Source organism: Microplitis mediator, chromosome 2 (assembly GCF_029852145.1).
Source record: "Microplitis mediator isolate UGA2020A chromosome 2, iyMicMedi2.1, whole genome shotgun sequence".
NCBI lineage: Eukaryota > Metazoa > Arthropoda > Insecta > Hymenoptera > Braconidae > Microplitis > Microplitis mediator.
Genome location: NC_079970.1, coordinates 834,127 through 851,904, shown reverse-complemented (window position 1 = coordinate 851,904; position 17,778 = coordinate 834,127). Strand labels below are relative to the sequence as shown.

The window sequence follows — 17,778 nt, the reverse complement described above, 5'->3', positions numbered from 1 at the left end:
CTACTTTGTGGCATGAATATTATCTTAAACTCGACAACACATAAAACTCGAATTTCCAGAGTGATTTCGCGATATTTTTCCAAAGTACCAAGATTTCGAAAATAATAGTAAAGTTGTAGGTCTCCCCCATTTGAAATTGACTAAAAAATACATTTCTGTGGGTCACCCCGTGAGAATCGCCTACTTTATGGCATGAACATTATTTTAAACTCGACAACACATGAAACTCGAATTTCCATAGCGATTTCGCGATTTTATCCCAAAGTACCAAGATTTCAAAAATATTGGTAAAGTTGTAGGTCTCCCCCATTTGAAATTGACTAAAAAATACATTTCTGTGAGTCACCCCGTGAGAATCACCTACTTTGTGGCATGAATATTATCTTAAACTCGACAACACATGAAACTCGAATTTCCATAGCGATTTCGTGATTTTATTCCAAAGTACCAAGATTTCAAAAATAATAGTAAAGTTGTAGGTCTCCCCCATTTGAAATTGACTAAAAAATACATTTCTGTGAGTCACCCCGTGAGAATCGCCTACTTTATGGCATGAACATTATTTTAAACTCGACAACACATGAAACTCGAATTTCCATAGTGATGTCGCGATTTTATTCCAAAGTAGCAAGATTTCAAAAATAATGGTAAAGTAGTAGGTTTTCTTCATTTGAAATTGACTAAAAAATATATTTCTGTGAGTCACCCCGTGAGAATCGCCTACTTTATGGCATGAACATTATTTTAAACTCGACAACACATGAAACTCGAATTTCCATAGCGATTTCGCGATTTTATTCCAAAGTACCAAGATTTCAAAAATAATAGTAAAGTTGTAGGACTCCCCCATTTGAAATTGACTAAAAAATACATTTCTGTGGGTCACCCCGTGAGAATCGCCTACTTTATGGCATGAACATTATTTTAAACTCGACAACACATGAAACTCGAATTTCCATAGCGATTTCGCGATTTTATTCCAAAGTACCAAGATTTCAAAAATATTGGTAAAGTTGTAGGTCTCCCCCATTTGAAATTGACTAAAAAATACATTTCTGTGAGTCACCCCGTGAGAATCACCTACTTTGTGGCATGAATATTATCTTAAACTCGACAACACATGAAACTCGAATTTCCATAGCGATTTCGCGATTTTATTCCAAAGTACCAAGATTTCAAAAATAATAGTAAAGTTGTAGGTCTCCCCCATTTGAAATTGACTAAAAAATACATTTCTGTGGGTCACCCCGTGAGAATCACCTACTTTGTGGCATGAATATTATCTTAAACTCGACAACACATGAAACTCGAATTTCCATAGCGATTTCGCGATTTTATCCCAAAGTACCAAGATTTCAAAAATAATAGTAAAGTTGTAGGTCTCCCCCATTTGAAATTGACTAAAAAATACATTTCTGTGAGTCACCCCGTGAGAATCACCTACTTTGTGGCATGAATATTATCTTAAACTCGACAACACATGAAACTCGAATTTCCATAGTGATTTCGCGATTTTATTCCAAAGTACCAAGATTTCAAAAATATTGGTAAAGTTGTAGGTCTCCCCCATTTGAAATTGACTAAAAAATACATTTCTGTGAGTCACCCCGTGAGAATCGCCTACTTTATGGCATGAATATTATCTCAAACTCGACAACACATAAAACTCGAATTTCCATAGTGATGTCGCGATTTTATTCCAAAGTAGCAAGATTTCGAAAATAATGGTAAAGTAGTAGGTTTTCTTCATTTGAAATTGACAAAAAAATATATTTCTGTGAGTCACCCCGTGAGAATCGCCTACTTTATGGCATGAACATTATTTTAAACTCGACAACACATGAAACTCGAATTTCCATAGTGATGTCGCGATTTTATTCCAAAGTAGCAAGATTTCAAAAATAATGGTAAAGTAGTAGGTTTTCTTCATTTGAAATTGACAAAAAAATATATTTCTGTGAGTCACCCCGTGAGAATCGCCTACTTTATGGCATGAACATTATTTTAAACTCGACAACACATGAAACTCGAATTTCCATAGTGATGTCGCGATTTTATCCCAAAGTACCAAGATTTCAAAAATAATAGTAAAGTTGTAGGTCTCCCCCATTTGAAATTGACTAAAAAATATATTTCTGTGAGTTACCCCGTGAGAATCGCCTACTTTATGGCATGAACATTATTTTAAACTCGACAACACATGAAACTCGAATTTCCATAGTGATGTCGCGATTTTATTCCAAAGTAGCAAGATTTCAAAAATAATGGTAAAGTAGTAGGTTTTCTTCATTTGAAATTGACTAAAAAATATATTTCTGTGAGTCACCCCGTGAGAATCGCCTACTTTATGGCATGAATATTATCTCAAACTCGACAACACATAAAACTCGAATTTCCATAGTGATGTCGCGATTTTATTCCAAAGTAGCAAGATTTCAAAAATAATGGTAAAGTAGTAGGTTTTCTTCATTTGAAATTGACTAAAAAATATATTTCTGTGAGTCACCCCGTGAGAATCGCCTACTTTACGGCATGAACATTATTTTAAACTCGACAACACATAAAACTCGAATTTTCATAGTGATGTCGCGATTTTATTCCAAAGTACCAAGATTTCAAAAATAATGGTAAAGTTGTAGGTCTCCCCCATTTGAAATTGACTAAAAAATATATTTCTGTGAGTCACCCCGTGAGAATCGCCTACTTTATGGCATGAACATTATTTTAAACTCGACAACACATAAAACTCGAATTTTCATAGTGATGTCGCGATTTTATTCCAAAGTACCAAGATTTCAAAAATAATGGTAAAGTTGTAGGTCTCCCCCATTTGAAATTGACTAAAAAATATATTTCTGTGAGTCACCCCGTGAGAATCGCCTACTTTATGGCATGAACATTATTTTAAACTCGACAACACATGAAACTCGAATTTCCATAGTGATGTCGCGATTTTATTCCAAAGTAGCAAGATTTCAAAAATAATGGTAAAGTAGTAGGTTTTCTTCATTTGAAATTGACTAAAAAATATATTTCTGTGAGTCACCCCGTGAGAATCGCCTACTTTATGGCATGAATATTATCTCAAACTCGACAACACATAAAACTCGAATTTCCATAGTGATGTCGCGATTTTATTCCAAAGTAGCAAGATTTCAAAAATAATGGTAAAGTAGTAGGTTTTCTTCATTTGAAATTGACTAAAAAGTATATTTCTGTGAGTCACCCCGTGAGAATCGCCTACTTTACGGCATGAACATTATTTTAAACTCGACAACACATAAAACTCGAATTTTCATAGTGATGTCGCGATTTTATTCCAAAGTACCAAGATTTCAAAAATAATGGTAAAGTTGTAGGTCTCCCCCATTTGAAATTGACTAAAAAATATATTTCTGTGAGTCACCCCGTGAGAATCGCCTACTTTATGGCATGAACATTATTTTAAACTCGACAACACATAAAACTCGAATTTTCATAGTGATGTCGCGATTTTATTCCAAAGTACCAAGATTTCAAAAATAATGGTAAAGTTGTAGGTCTCCCCCATTTGAAATTGACTAAAAAATATATTTCTGTGAGTCACCCCGTGAGAATCGCCTACTTTACGGCATGAACATTATTTTAAACTCGACAACACATAAAACTCGAATTTCCATAGTGATGTCGCGATTTTATTCCAAAGTACCAAGATTTCAAAAATAATGGTAAAGTTGTAGGTTTTCTTCATTTGAAATTGACTAAAAAATATATTTCTGTGAGTCACCCCGTGAGAATCGCCTACTTTATGGCATGAACATTATTTTAAACTCGACAACACATAAAACTCGAATTTTCATAGTGATTTCGCGATTTTATTCCAAAGTAGCAAGATTTCAAAAATAATAGTAAAGTTGTAGGTCTCCCCCATTTGAAATTGACTAAAAAATACATTTCTGTGGGTCACCCCGTGAGAATCGCCTACTTTATGGCATGAATATTATCTTAAACTCGACAACACATGAAACTCGAATTTCCATAGCGATTTCGCGATTTTATTCCAAAGTACCAAGATTTCAAAAATAATAGTAAAGTTGTAGGTCTCCCCCATTTGAAATTGACTAAAAAATACATTTCTGTGGGTCACCCCGTGAGAATCGCCTACTTTATGGCATGAACATTATCTTAAACTCGACAACACATGAAACTCGAATTTCCATAGCGATTTCGCGATTTTATTCCAAAGTACCAAGATTTCAAAAATAATAGTAAAGTTGTAGGTCTCCCCCATTTGAAATTGACTAAAAAATACATTTCTGTGGGTCACCCCGTGAGAATCGCCTACTTTATGGCATGAACATTATCTTAAACTCGACAACACATGAAACTCGAATTTCCATAGTGATTTCGCGATTTTATTCCAAAGTACCAAGATTTCAAAAATATTGGTAAAGTTGTAGGTCTCCCCCATTTGAAATTGACTAAAAAATACATTTCTGTGAGTCACCCCGTGAGAATCGCCTACTTCATGGCATGAATATTATCTCAAACTCGACAACACATAAAACTCGAATTTTCATAGTGATGTCGCGATTTTATTCCAAAGTACCAAGATTTCAAAAATATTGGTAAAGTTGTAGGTCTCCCCCATTTGAAATTGACTAAAAAATACATTTCTGTGAGTCACCCCGTGAGAATCGCCTACTTTACGGCATGAACATTATTTTAAACTCGACAACACATAAAACTCGAATTTCCATAGCGATTTCGCAATTTTATTCCAAAGTACCAAGATTTCAAAAATAATGGTAAAGTTGTAGGTTTTCTTCATTTGAAATTGACTAAAAAATACATTTCTGTGAGTTACCCCGTGAGAATCGCCTACTTTACGGCATGAACATTATTTTAAACTCGACAACACATAAAACTCGAATTTCCATAGCGATTTCGCAATTTTATTCCAAAGTACCAAGATTTCAAAAATAATGGTAAAGTTGTAGGTCTCCCCCATTTAAAATTGACTAAAAAATACATTTCTGTGAGTCACCCCGTGAGAATCACCTACTTTGTGGCATAAATATTATCTTAAACTCGACAACACATGAAACTCGAATTTCCATAGGGATTTCGCGGTTTTATTCCAAAGTACCAAGATTTCAAAAATAATAGTAAAGTTGTAGGTCTCCCCCATTTGAAATTGACTAAAAAATACATTTCTGTGAGTCACCCCGTGAGAATCACCTACTTTGTGGCATAAATATTATCTTAAACTCGACAACACATGAAACTCGAATTTTCATAGCGATTTCGCGATTTTATTCCAAAGTACCAAGATTTCAAAAATAATAGTAAAGTTGTAGGTCTCCCCCATTTGAAATTGACTAAAAAATATATTTCTGTGAGTCACCCCGTAAGAATCACCTACTTTGTGGCATGAATATTATCTTAAACTCGACAACACATAAAACTTGAATTTTCATAGTGATTTCGCGATTTTATTCCAAAGTAGCAAGATTTCAAAAATAATGGTAAAGTTGTAGGTCTCCCCCATTTGAAATTGACTAAAAAATACATTTCTGTGAGTTACCCCGTGAGAATCGCCTACTTTACGGCATGAACATTATTTTAAACTCGACAACACATAAAACTCGAATTTCCATAGCGATTTCGCAATTTTATTCCAAAGTACCAAGATTTCAAAAATAATGGTAAAGTTGTAGGTCTCCCCCATTTGAAATTGACTAAAAAATACATTTCTGTGAGTCACCCCGTGAGAATCGCCTACTTTACGGCATGAACATTATTTTAAACTCGACAACACATAAAACTCGAATTTCCATAGCGATTTCGCAATTTTATTCCAAAGTACCAAGATTTCAAAAATAATGGTAAAGTTGTAGGTCTCCCCCATTTGAAATTGACTAAAAAATACATTTCTGTGAGTCACCCCGTGAGAATCGCCTACTTTACGGCATGAACATTATTTTAAACTCGACAACACATAAAACTCGAATTTCCATAGCGATTTCGCAATTTTATTCCAAAGTACCAAGATTTCAAAAATTATGGTAAAGTTGTAGGTCTCCCCCATTTAAAATTGACTAAAAAATACATTTCTGTGAGTCACCCCGTGACAATCGCCTACTTTATGGCATGAATACTATCTTAAACTCGACAACACATGAAACTCGAATTTCCATAGTGATTTCGCGATTTTATTCCAAAGTACCAAGATTTCAAAAATAATGGTAAAGTTGTAGGTCTCCCCCATTTAAAATTGACTAAAAAATACATTTCTGTGAGTCACCCCGTGAGAATCACCTACTTTGTGGCATGAATATTATCTTAAACTCGACAACACATAAAACTTGAATTTTCATAGTGATTTCGCGATTTTATTCCAAAGTAGCAAGATTTCAAAAATAATGGTAAAGTTGTAGGTTTTCTTCATTTGAAATTGACTAAAAAATACATTTCTGTGAGTTACCCCGTGAGAATCGCCTACTTTACGGCATGAACATTATTTTAAACTCGACAACACATAAAACTCGAATTTCCATAGCGATTTCGCAATTTTATTCCAAAGTACCAAGATTTCAAAAATTATGGTAAAGTTGTAGGTCTCCCCCATTTGAAATTGACTAAAAAATACATTTCTGTGAGTCACCCCGTGAGAATCGCCTACTTTACGGCATGAACATTATTTTAAACTCGACAACACATAAAACTCGAATTTCCATAGCGATTTCGCAATTTTATTCCAAAGTACCAAGATTTCAAAAATTATGGTAAAGTTGTAGGTCTCCCCCATTTAAAATTGACTAAAAAATACATTTCTGTGAGTCACCCCGTGACAATCGCCTACTTTATGGCATGAATATTATCTCAAACTCGACAACACATAAAACTCGAATTTTCATAGTGATGTCGCGATTTTATTCCAAAGTACCAAGATTTCAAAAATAATGGTAAAGTTGTAGGTCTCCCCCATTTGAAATTGACTAAAAAATACATTCGTGTGAGTCACCCCGTGAGAATCGCCTACTTTACGGCATGAACATTATTTTAAACTCGACAACACATAAAACTCGAATTTCCATAGCGATTTCGCAATTTTATTCCAAAGTACCAAGATTTCAAAAATAATGGTAAAGTTGTAGGTCTCCCCCATTTAAAATTGACTAAAAAATACATTTCTGTGAGTCACCCCGTGAGAATCACCTACTTTGTGGCATAAATATTATCTTAAACTCGACAACACATAAAACTCGAATTTTCATAGCGATGTCGCGATTTTATTCCAAAGTACCAAGATTTCAAAAATAATGGTAAAGTTGTAGGTCTCCCCCATTTAAAATTGACTAAAAAATACATTTCTGTGAGTCACCCCGTGAGAATCACCTACTTTGTGGCATAAATATTATCTTAAACTCGACAACACATGAAACTCGAATTTCCATAGGGATTTCGCGGTTTTATTCCAAAGTACCAAGATTTCAAAAATAATAGTAAAGTTGTAGGTCTCCCCCATTTGAAATTGACTAAAAAATACATTTCTGTGAGTCACCCCGTGAGAATCACCTACTTTGTGGCATAAATATTATCTTAAACTCGACAACACATGAAACTCGAATTTCCATAGGGATTTCGCGGTTTTATTCCAAAGTACCAAGATTTCAAAAATAATAGTAAAGTTGTAGGTCTCCCCCATTTGAAATTGACTAAAAAATACATTTCTGTGAGTCACCCCGTGAGAATCACCTACTTTGTGGCATAAATATTATCTTAAACTCGACAACACATGAAACTCGAATTTCCATAGCGATTTCGCGATTTTATTCCAAAGTACCAAGATTTCAAAAATAATAGTAAAGTTGTAGGTCTCCCCCATTTGAAATTGACTAAAAAATACATTTCTGTGGGTCACCCCGTGAGAATCGCCTACTTTATGGCATGAACATTATCTTAAACTCGACAACACATGAAACTCGAATTTCCATAGTGATTTCGCGATTTTATTCCAAAGTACCAAGATTTCAAAAATATTGGTAAAGTTGTAGGTCTCCCCCATTTGAAATTGACTAAAAAATACATTTCTGTGAGTCACCCCGTGAGAATCGCCTACTTTACGGCATGAACATTATTTTAAACTCGACAACACATAAAACTCGAATTTCCATAGCGATTTCGCAATTTTATTCCAAAGTACCAAGATTTCAAAAATTATGGTAAAGTTGTAGGTCTCCCCCATTTAAAATTGACTAAAAAATACATTTCTGTGAGTCACCCCGTAAGAATCACCTACTTTGTGGCATGAATATTATCTTAAACTCGACAACACATAAAACTTGAATTTTCATAGTGATTTCGCGATTTTATTCCAAAGTAGCAAGATTTCAAAAATAATGGTAAAGTTGTAGGTTTTCTTCATTTGAAATTGACTAAAAAATACATTTCTGTGAGTTACCCCGTGAGAATCGCCTACTTTACGGCATGAACATTATTTTAAACTCGACAACACATAAAACTCGAATTTCCATAGCGATTTCGCAATTTTATTCCAAAGTACCAAGATTTCAAAAATAATGGTAAAGTTGTAGGTCTCCCCCATTTGAAATTGACTAAAAAATACATTTCTGTGAGTCACCCCGTGAGAATCGCCTACTTTACGGCATGAACATTATTTTAAACTCGACAACACATAAAACTCGAATTTCCATAGCGATTTCGCAATTTTATTCCAAAGTACCAAGATTTCAAAAATTATGGTAAAGTTGTAGGTCTCCCCCATTTAAAATTGACTAAAAAATACATTTCTGTGAGTCACCCCGTGACAATCGCCTACTTTATGGCATGAATATTATCTCAAACTCGACAACACATAAAACTCGAATTTTCATAGTGATGTCGCGATTTTATTCCAAAGTACCAAGATTTCAAAAATAATGGTAAAGTTGTAGGTCTCCCCCATTTGAAATTGACTAAAAAATACATTCGTGTGAGTCACCCCGTGAGAATCGCCTACTTTACGGCATGAACATTATTTTAAACTCGACAACACATGAAACTCGAATTTCCATAGTGATTTCGCGATTTTATTCCAAAGTACCAAGATTTCAAAAATATTGGTAAAGTTGTAGGTCTCCCCCATTTGAAATTGACTAAAAAATACATTTCTGTGAGTCACCCCGTGAGAATCGCCTACTTTATGGCATGAATATTATCTCAAACTCGACAACACATAAAACTCGAATTTTCATAGTGATGTCGCGATTTTATTCCAAAGTACCAAGATTTCAAAAATAATGGTAAAGTTGTAGGTCTCCCCCATTTGAAATTGACTAAAAAATACATTCGTGTGAGTCACCCCGTGAGAATCGCCTACTTTACGGCATGAACATTATTTTAAACTCGACAACACATAAAACTCGAATTTTCATAGTGATTTCGCGATTTTATTCCAAAGTACCAAGATTTCAAAAATAATGGTAAAGTTGTAGGTCTTCCTCATTTGAAATTGACCGAAAAATACATTTCTGTGAGTCACCCTCGTGAGAATCGCCTACTTTATGGCATGATTATCATTTTAAACTCGACAACACAAAAAACTCGAATTTCTATAGTGATTTCGCGATTTTATTCCAAAGTACCACGATTTCAAAAATAATAGTAAAGTTGTAGGTCTCCCCCATTTGAAATTGACTAAAAATACATTTCTGTGAGTCACCCCGTGAGAATCGCCTACTTTACGGCATGAACATTATTTTAAACTCGACAACACATAAAACTCGAATTTTCATAGCGATTTCGCGATTTTATTCCAAAGTACCAAGATTTCAAAAATAATAGTAAAGTTGTAGGTCTCCCCCATTTGAAATTGACTAAAAAATACATTTCTGTGAGTCACCCCGTGAGAATCGCCTACTTTATGGCATGAATATTATCTCAAACTCGACAACACATAAAACTCGAATTTTCATAGTGATGTCGCGATTTTATTCCAAAGTACCAAGATTTCAAAAATAATGGTAAAGTTGTAGGTCTCCCCCATTTGAAATTGACTAAAAAATACATTCGTGTGAGTCACCCCGTGAGAATCGCCTACTTTACGGCATGAACATTATTTTAAACTCGACAACACATAAAACTCGAATTTTCATAGTGATTTCGCGATTTTATTCCAAAGTACCAAGATTTCAAAAATAATGGTAAAGTTGTAGGTCTTCCTCATTTGAAATTGACCGAAAAATACATTTCTGTGAGTCACCCTCGTGAGAATCGCCTACTTTATGGCATGATTATCATTTTAAACTCGACAACACAAAAAACTCGAATTTCTATAGTGATTTCGCGATTTTATTCCAAAGTACCACGATTTCAAAAATAATAGTAAAGTTGTAGGTCTCCCCCATTTGAAATTGACTAAAAATACATTTCTGTGCGTCACCCCGTTAGAATTGCCTACTTTATGGCTTGAATCTTATTTAAAAAACTATTGTTTTAAACTGATCTCCGAAGTATTTTCTTATAAATCCTTTACGTCTCATATATTTAATACATAAAAAACAAAAATTGTTAAAATTAACAATAAATACTAAACCAAATTAATTTATAACCTGAGACTTATAAGTCTCATAAATGGTTCCAGGTTACATGTGCGAGTAAATCTATACAATCCAATGAAAAATGTAATCAATAAAACTTGAAAAAAATAAAAATATTAAATAAAACCTCAAGAATTAAGAAAAGTTATCAAATATATAGTACAATTATGTTGTCAAAATTATTAATTAAACAACTGTTATATCTATTGTTGTAAGTCAAGTCCTTCTTCATTGTCACATATATATTTTTTTATAATTTTCCTTAATTAAGCAGCGACAACAAATAAATCTATCATTTTATAATTTAATAGTCACAATCATTTATTTGAATATTGTTTTTCACACTTGGTTGCATTTATATGATTTCAATTTAAATATTTGTCAACCAATGAGTTTATAGTGCTTCATTTGTTGTTGATTATATACCCTGATTAAAAATATTGATTGAAAAGAATTGAGAAGCGGTCACTCCATGCAAACTGTATTTGTATATATACAAACAAAAAAATCGAAATCAATTGAAATTATTGAAAAGAATTTGAATTTCATCACTTTTTATTCTTTTCAATCAATATTTTTAAACAGGGATAAGTTTGATATTTCAGCTCAATTAATTTTTTCATGTTTTTATGAAATATCACTAGTTAATGTTAAATACTACCTACTTGATATTGAATAAATTTTTAATTTAATGAATAACATTTTATTTATGAAATTGTTTTTTCTTTTAATAACTTTTTTTTTTCATTTATTTCAGACCATTACATCATGAGAAATTATAAATAACTAATTAATTATGATTAATTCAAAAGCTTAACAAAAACGCTCTTGTAAAATTTTTTTAAAATCGTTTTCAAAGTAAAAATGATAAAACCATTTTATTTTTATTTTAAAAATTAATTTTTCTTTATTTAATATTTAAATATTTTTTAATTTTCTTCGTTATCGACTTTCCGAATAGTCTTATCTATGAATTACTTTATTATCGACAATCTTTTTTATCTGTGGATATTGAGTAAAGATGACTTTGAATATAAAGGACTTTGAGTAAACATAATATAGATGAGATGTTTATAAAAATTTAGTGGAGTACAGTTGTCATTGAATATAGTTGTCGCTGAGTATCGATGTCGTCTTTGTGCTTGAGTAAAGAAATTTTGAGTATAGATGAGTATTCGCCAGTTAGTAGACAATTACAAATTTTTGGATTTTTTTTTGAACAATTAAATTTAAAAAAAGAAGAAACTGAAAAAATGCATATGTAGAAAATTTAAAAGACTACAGGTGCAATTTTTTCAAATTTTTTTTTTTTATAATTTATCGTTTTTAAAAAAATCCAAAAATTATTAGACGTCGGCTAACTTCAGTATCATAGCAATATTGTATAATTAAAAATAATTCCTTCTATTTCTCTCTGGATTATTCCGCGGGATTCTTCGCTGCGCAGAAACCTTCGGGCAGCTTCGGCTCTAGTCGTAAAAGTCCGTGTTTTTTTTTCTGTTCTCCGTGCGAAACCCAGGGAGCAGAGCCAGAAGGCTATTACGACAGTTGCACATACAACTTTTACGAGAAAGCCCTCGCCAGGCTGTCTCGAAGTGTATGCGTCTTAAATAATCACATCATGCTAATGAGTTTAAACAGTGTTTTTATTGAAAAATTGTGCTGTGGATTTAATATACGACCGACAATTTATAGTACGAGACATTTACCTTCTTGATCGTTTGTTTAGATATTATATTTTATTGTGCAATAAGGTGAGGTAAGAAGCATGCCAGCCAAAGGAGGAAAAAGGGGAAAATCGGGTAAGTCGAAAATAATTTACATTTTTTTTTAAATCTCTCCCGCATCACTTCCGTTCTTTGTCAGAATTCAATTGTCCATACAAAAATACTCGAGTGTAAAAAAAATTTTTTTCATGGTTAAAATATGTAACGTATGTCCGACATTTGTCATTTAACTCCTCCATGAACATGTGGAAGATTGCACGTGCTTGTGTCCATGAGCTCCATGAGCATTGTCATTGGAGTGGTTGGAGGCCAGACATCAAATCTCACTTTTTGTTTAAATATTTTTGTCTAGTCATCATTCGTCATAATAACGATCATCATTAACGTCGGAATTTCCTCATTTGCAGGCCATCGTAATCACGGTAAACGTGTCGAAGTGGTGTCGGATGATGATTCAAGCAATGATGCTGCCAGCATTATCAGCGGGCAATCGGACAACCGAAGTGTCTTAGCAGAGGACGTAGCAAATGACAACAATGAAGTGGAGGAACTAAGCCAGCAGGAGGTCTTTGAAGAGAAGCTGAAAGAGGCTATCGATGGACTGTCTCAGAAGAGTGCCAAGGGCAGGACAGCATGTTTTGTTGGTATCGAGAGGATCTTTGCCCTCAAGTACGTTCCGGACTTTGTCGAGGACAGGAAGATGACCATCACCGATTCTGTAGAACGTGGTCTGAAAAAGGGCCGCAGCGAGGAACGTTGCACTGCCGCGAGACTGAGTACTCTTCTGTGTGTTCAACTTGGTGGATTTGAAAGTGCTGAGGTTGTTTGCCAGGATCTCAAAGCCACTCTTACGTTCATTGCCAATGACAACTCTGCATCCACTCAAGCTAGAGCTGAGGTATGTCTTTTATTTTTCATCATCATCATCATCATAATTACCATCAGTTTGATCCGAATGTAAAAATTATTTATATCTCTTATTTTTATTTAGTGTTGCTGGGCGTTGAGTATGAATCACTTCTTATCCGGAAATGATGCCGCTGATACCATCAGTAATGTGCACTTATTGTCAAATATATTTGCTGGTTCATATCTAAAAGGCAATGGTGCCGCAGCTTTGGTATCCCCGGAACTAGGAGCGTTACACGCGGCTGCATTATCTGCTTGGACTCTTCTATTAACAATCATGGCACCTTCTGATATCTATAAATTACTCGCTAGTAGTAAAACCAACAATTTCATGCCGTAAGTGTCACTTCTCAAGTCCTACATAAATTCATTTCATGAAATTATTTAAAATTTATTTGCTATAATTATCATTATTCGTTACAGTTCATTGGAACGTTTACGTCAATTATTGGAGTCGCCACATCTGGAAGTGCGCATGTCCGCCGGCGAAGCCCTTGCAGTGATTTTCGAACTCGGTCGAGAACATTCTGAAGACTACGAGCAAGACTGGGCACTCGATCTCATTGAAAATCTAAAGGAACTGGCGACTGATTCAAACAAATTCCGCGCTAAGAAGGACCGCAAGCAACAGCGCGCCAGTTTCCGGGACATACTCCGTTATATTGAGGTAAAAAATTTAATTTTTCAAGCAAAAAATTTTTTTCCAGTATCCCAGTAGTAGGCAGCACGTGAGCTAATGATTTAATTGTCAATTAATAGGAGGATGTCGTACCGGAAATGCAAATAAGATTCGGAAAAGAAACCCTGTATCTTGTGGGATGGTGTCCGCGTATTCAATACAACGCATGCTGTCGCTTGCTAGGCCCAGGTATCAACATTCATCTCGCGGAAAATATATTATTGCGCGAAATATTTCATCTCGGCGAAGCGATTCCCGCAACGGCGACCCAAAAGACAAGTAAACTACAAAAAACTCTAATGAATGCCGCCGCATTCAAGGCACGAACTATTCTACGAAACAAAACCCGTGATAAGCGTTCGGTTTTAGCACAGTAACTAAATTAATATTCACAATAATAATGATAAATTACTCATGCTTCTTCCTCATTTGAATAAATTCTTCTTTCCTTTTACGTAATTATAAAAATTCACGTAATTATTTTTTTTAGTAGAAACATTTGTTACACTTTTGTTTGGATAAATTTTTTTTCGTAATGCGACGATTAAATATTTGTTGTATTTTATCTGTTGCTAATTTATACATACATATATAATGTCATACACATAATTTTTTTTGTTTGTTTTATTTTTTTAAATTAATCGAGTAATTAAACGTCATTGTAATAACTTTTTAATTGACCTAGGATATGTAAAATTATTAGTCAACAATCGTATACTTTAATTGAACTATAAATTTTTTAAAAAGTATTTACATATACAACACATTTAATTAGATAATAAATATTAATGTTAATGTGTACGTGTGTTAGCTAATTACATAATAACTAAATTTATAAATAACGCTCGATTGATGTTTGCAGACGCTATTATGAATTGACATTAACATATTTATTTTAATTAATGAGTTTTAATTGTAATTACAATAATCAAATTAAATAAATAAATAAATATATAAATATCAATGTGGAAAATATTTTTCGCCTGATAAAATTTAGGAAATTGATACTTATGTAATCCTTTGAATATTTACTATCAATTAGTATGACAAGTCATACGTATAAAAGGTCTATACTATTATTATTAAATTGAAAATGACTTTTAAATCTGGTAAGAGGTAAAAGTATGTAAAGTAACCTTGAATAATTAATTATACATGTAAATTAACAGTTTGTTCTTTAAATTCTTTTTCTGTAAGCATATGCCACCTGTACCCCAAAATCTTTGAGATTTCTTTCTCAGTACTGTCGTAGGATTTGCAGTTCGACTTTATCCAGTTCTCGTGATCCGGAGTCCACTCTGTTACCAATGACCAGGTTTTATCGCATCGCTTTAAAACAGCCTGACGTCGGACGTATAAATAGCGCAATGACTTTGCTGTTGACGCTATCTCGAGTAGTGTTGAGGTCGATATTTTGTCTCGTATCATCTACAATTTTGTTTTTTTTATATTATTATTATTATTATTAATACTTATTTATTTTTATTGCTGGGTTTATTATTCACAGGAGCGATGGAAAATTTATTTTAGTGATCAACATTTTAATTTTTTTTAATGAGTCATTATTTGCTGGTAGAAAACAATAAAACATTTTTTAAATAAATAAATATTAATTTTTAAATTTGAATTAATTATAAATAAAACTTAAGAATTATATGTTAGAGTTCTAAAGATAATTAGTACTCTAAAAAACTCACACCAAGGTGTTAAAAGTGTTACAACAACACACTCGTTATCTTTGTTATGTTTGAATGTAAACACATAAATATGTATGAGTTGTAGTTCCAAAGTTCATTATTTTAACAATACCAGTGTGTTAATATTTGGACAAGTTCTGCAGAGCCGTACGATGACTTCGTCTATACGCTTCGAGAAGCTTCGATGCTGATAATATTTCGGGATACTTTTTATCGCGTAAATGGCCAATGACTTTTGAAAATTAATCGCCTGCGCCAACATCATCGAGGCCGTTATCTGAGCTGTCTGGTTGTCTATCACAATACTGTGACACGGTATTGAATTGTGCTCAGGAAATTCAATCGGTAGTACTACATCCGGTTTATTACTTTCCACTTCAAAGTGAACTTTTAGATACGGATTATTTTTACGTAACTTTATCCATGATGAATGTTTTGGCTTTAATTTTATTTAAATAAATGTTATTTATTTTTTTAATTATTCATTATTTAATAAATTATTTATTTATTTATTTACCAATCGGACAGTTGTGTCAACGGGGCTATAACGATTTTGAAATATATGCATGTGTTTTAATTTAGTATATCCAATCAAATCTATTACATCGTCATCTAAATTTTGCGGGCTTATGACAAGTACCTGAAATAATAAATGTATATTTTTAATTTAATTATTAATTAATTAATTAGAATAGACTTACATTTAAATTAAGAAATACTCCGACGTGTAATAATGGACAGTAAAATTTAGTTGTATTAATTAACACAAGATGTTTCAAAGTCTCAGTACAATTTTCACAAATAGTGTCTAAAAAATAAAGCGCTTCTTTGCTGTCAAGCATCAAATCGATGAACTCTAGGGAGCGTAAATTTTTTAAATTCTGGGCGAGCCTTTTTACAGCTTCAAGAAGTTTGCCACCGGTCCCAAATACTTTTATCTGCTCTGGATCATCACGATTGGCCATGTTGCAGGGAAATGTGAATTTCAAATGACGAATATTTGTGCCGACTCCGAGGATCGCTGGGTCGTTGGTGATCTGACGCTCAGAGAACCAGGAAATCATGTTCATAAATTCATACAGATTGTAAAAGTTGTACATGGGCTCGAATACTAGGGAGCGAAAATGACGGCCGACTTTGTGCAAACATGTTGAGGTTCGCATGTGATCGAGGACGTAACACCACCCGCTGTAATAGTTGAACTTTCCGCGGGTCAATGTCGTGTCTTGGAGAGTAAATCTTGACCATACTTTTGGTAATTTAAATGCATAGTACCAAGATCGACAGACCAGAGATGCGTAATAGCGTTGACGTATCGTTAAATATGAAAATATTTCTTCTAATAGTATGTCGGGTAATCTGTCCCATGCGCTGTATGATTTGTTGCGTTTTTTATTTTCTGGTTCCTCTTCAATATCAATGTACAGAGCTGTAGTATTAATTTATAATTAAATATATAAATCTTGTAAAAAAATTAATTAAATAATAATATTTTTTAAATTTTTAATTTCCAAATAAAAATGTAAAATTCTTGTGCAAACATTAAATATTTTTTAAAAAAAGTGATTGCACCAAAAAGATATGGACTAAATAATTAATTAAAGTAATGGCGTATTAATAAAATATAAATATTTTGGTATTTATATTTTATAAATAAATTTCATATGTTACCTTTATCTTGCTCGTCAAATTTCCAACAACCTTTACTCATTATTTATAATTATGCCGGCTAAATAATTATAATTTATTGTTGCAGTACATTAGGTAATTGATTATTAATTAATTACTTACAAAATAGTATACGTTTTAATCAAAGTATTGAATAGAATGAATTATTTATAAGAAAGACCGATTTTACTCGAGATGTATTTTACAGAATTTATTTTTGGATTTCGTGAAAAAAAAACTCGATCACAGACCAGCTCCCTGGCGGCCGGGCCGCGAATTAATTTTTCAAATCTTGGTTTTTTTTTTGCCGTTACAAGCAACAAGTGATTTTTATTTTTATTTTTTAGTGAAAAACCGCGTTATCAGTGTTAGTTGTTTTTGTTTAAATTGTATTACAGTTAATAAATTATCTATCAAATACATAATTAAGTATAATTATTATTATTTACTTAAGTTAACTAACATTCAAATTAATATTCAAATTTGTTGGTTATTTTTTTAAAAAATGTGTTTAA

The 17,778-nt window shown here is 32.9% G+C and overlaps 2 protein-coding genes across 3 annotated transcripts; one reads left to right on the top strand and one right to left on the bottom strand.

Annotated features, from left to right (window-relative positions):
* Window positions 1–11,743: 11,743 nt before the first annotated feature.
* On the top strand, window positions 11,744–14,858 carry LOC130664056 (interferon-related developmental regulator 1). Its single transcript, XM_057463729.1, has 5 exons — window positions 11,744–12,385; window positions 12,718–13,208; window positions 13,302–13,555; window positions 13,643–13,886; window positions 13,979–14,858. The coding sequence occupies exons 1-5, from the start codon at window positions 12,352–12,354 to the stop codon at window positions 14,273–14,275; spliced, it is 1,320 nt and encodes a 439-aa protein (XP_057319712.1). The 5' UTR covers window positions 11,744–12,351; the 3' UTR covers window positions 14,276–14,858.
* LOC130664055 (uncharacterized) lies at window positions 14,443–17,461 on the bottom strand. Of its 2 annotated transcripts, none has more exons than XM_057463728.1 (5): window positions 17,267–17,461; window positions 16,297–17,024; window positions 16,113–16,235; window positions 15,708–16,034; window positions 14,443–15,326 (listed from the first exon to the last, which is right to left on the bottom strand). In XM_057463728.1, exons 1-5 carry the CDS (start codon window positions 17,304–17,306, stop codon window positions 15,048–15,050), a joined length of 1,497 nt encoding a protein of 498 aa, XP_057319711.1. In that variant the 5' UTR covers window positions 17,307–17,461; the 3' UTR covers window positions 14,443–15,047. The 2 variants fall into 2 exon arrangements, 1 of the variants encoding a protein (XP_057319711.1); XR_008989290.1 differs by having other exon boundaries at window positions 15,185–15,326; window positions 15,596–16,034.
* Between the last annotated feature and the right edge of the window lie 317 nt (window positions 17,462–17,778).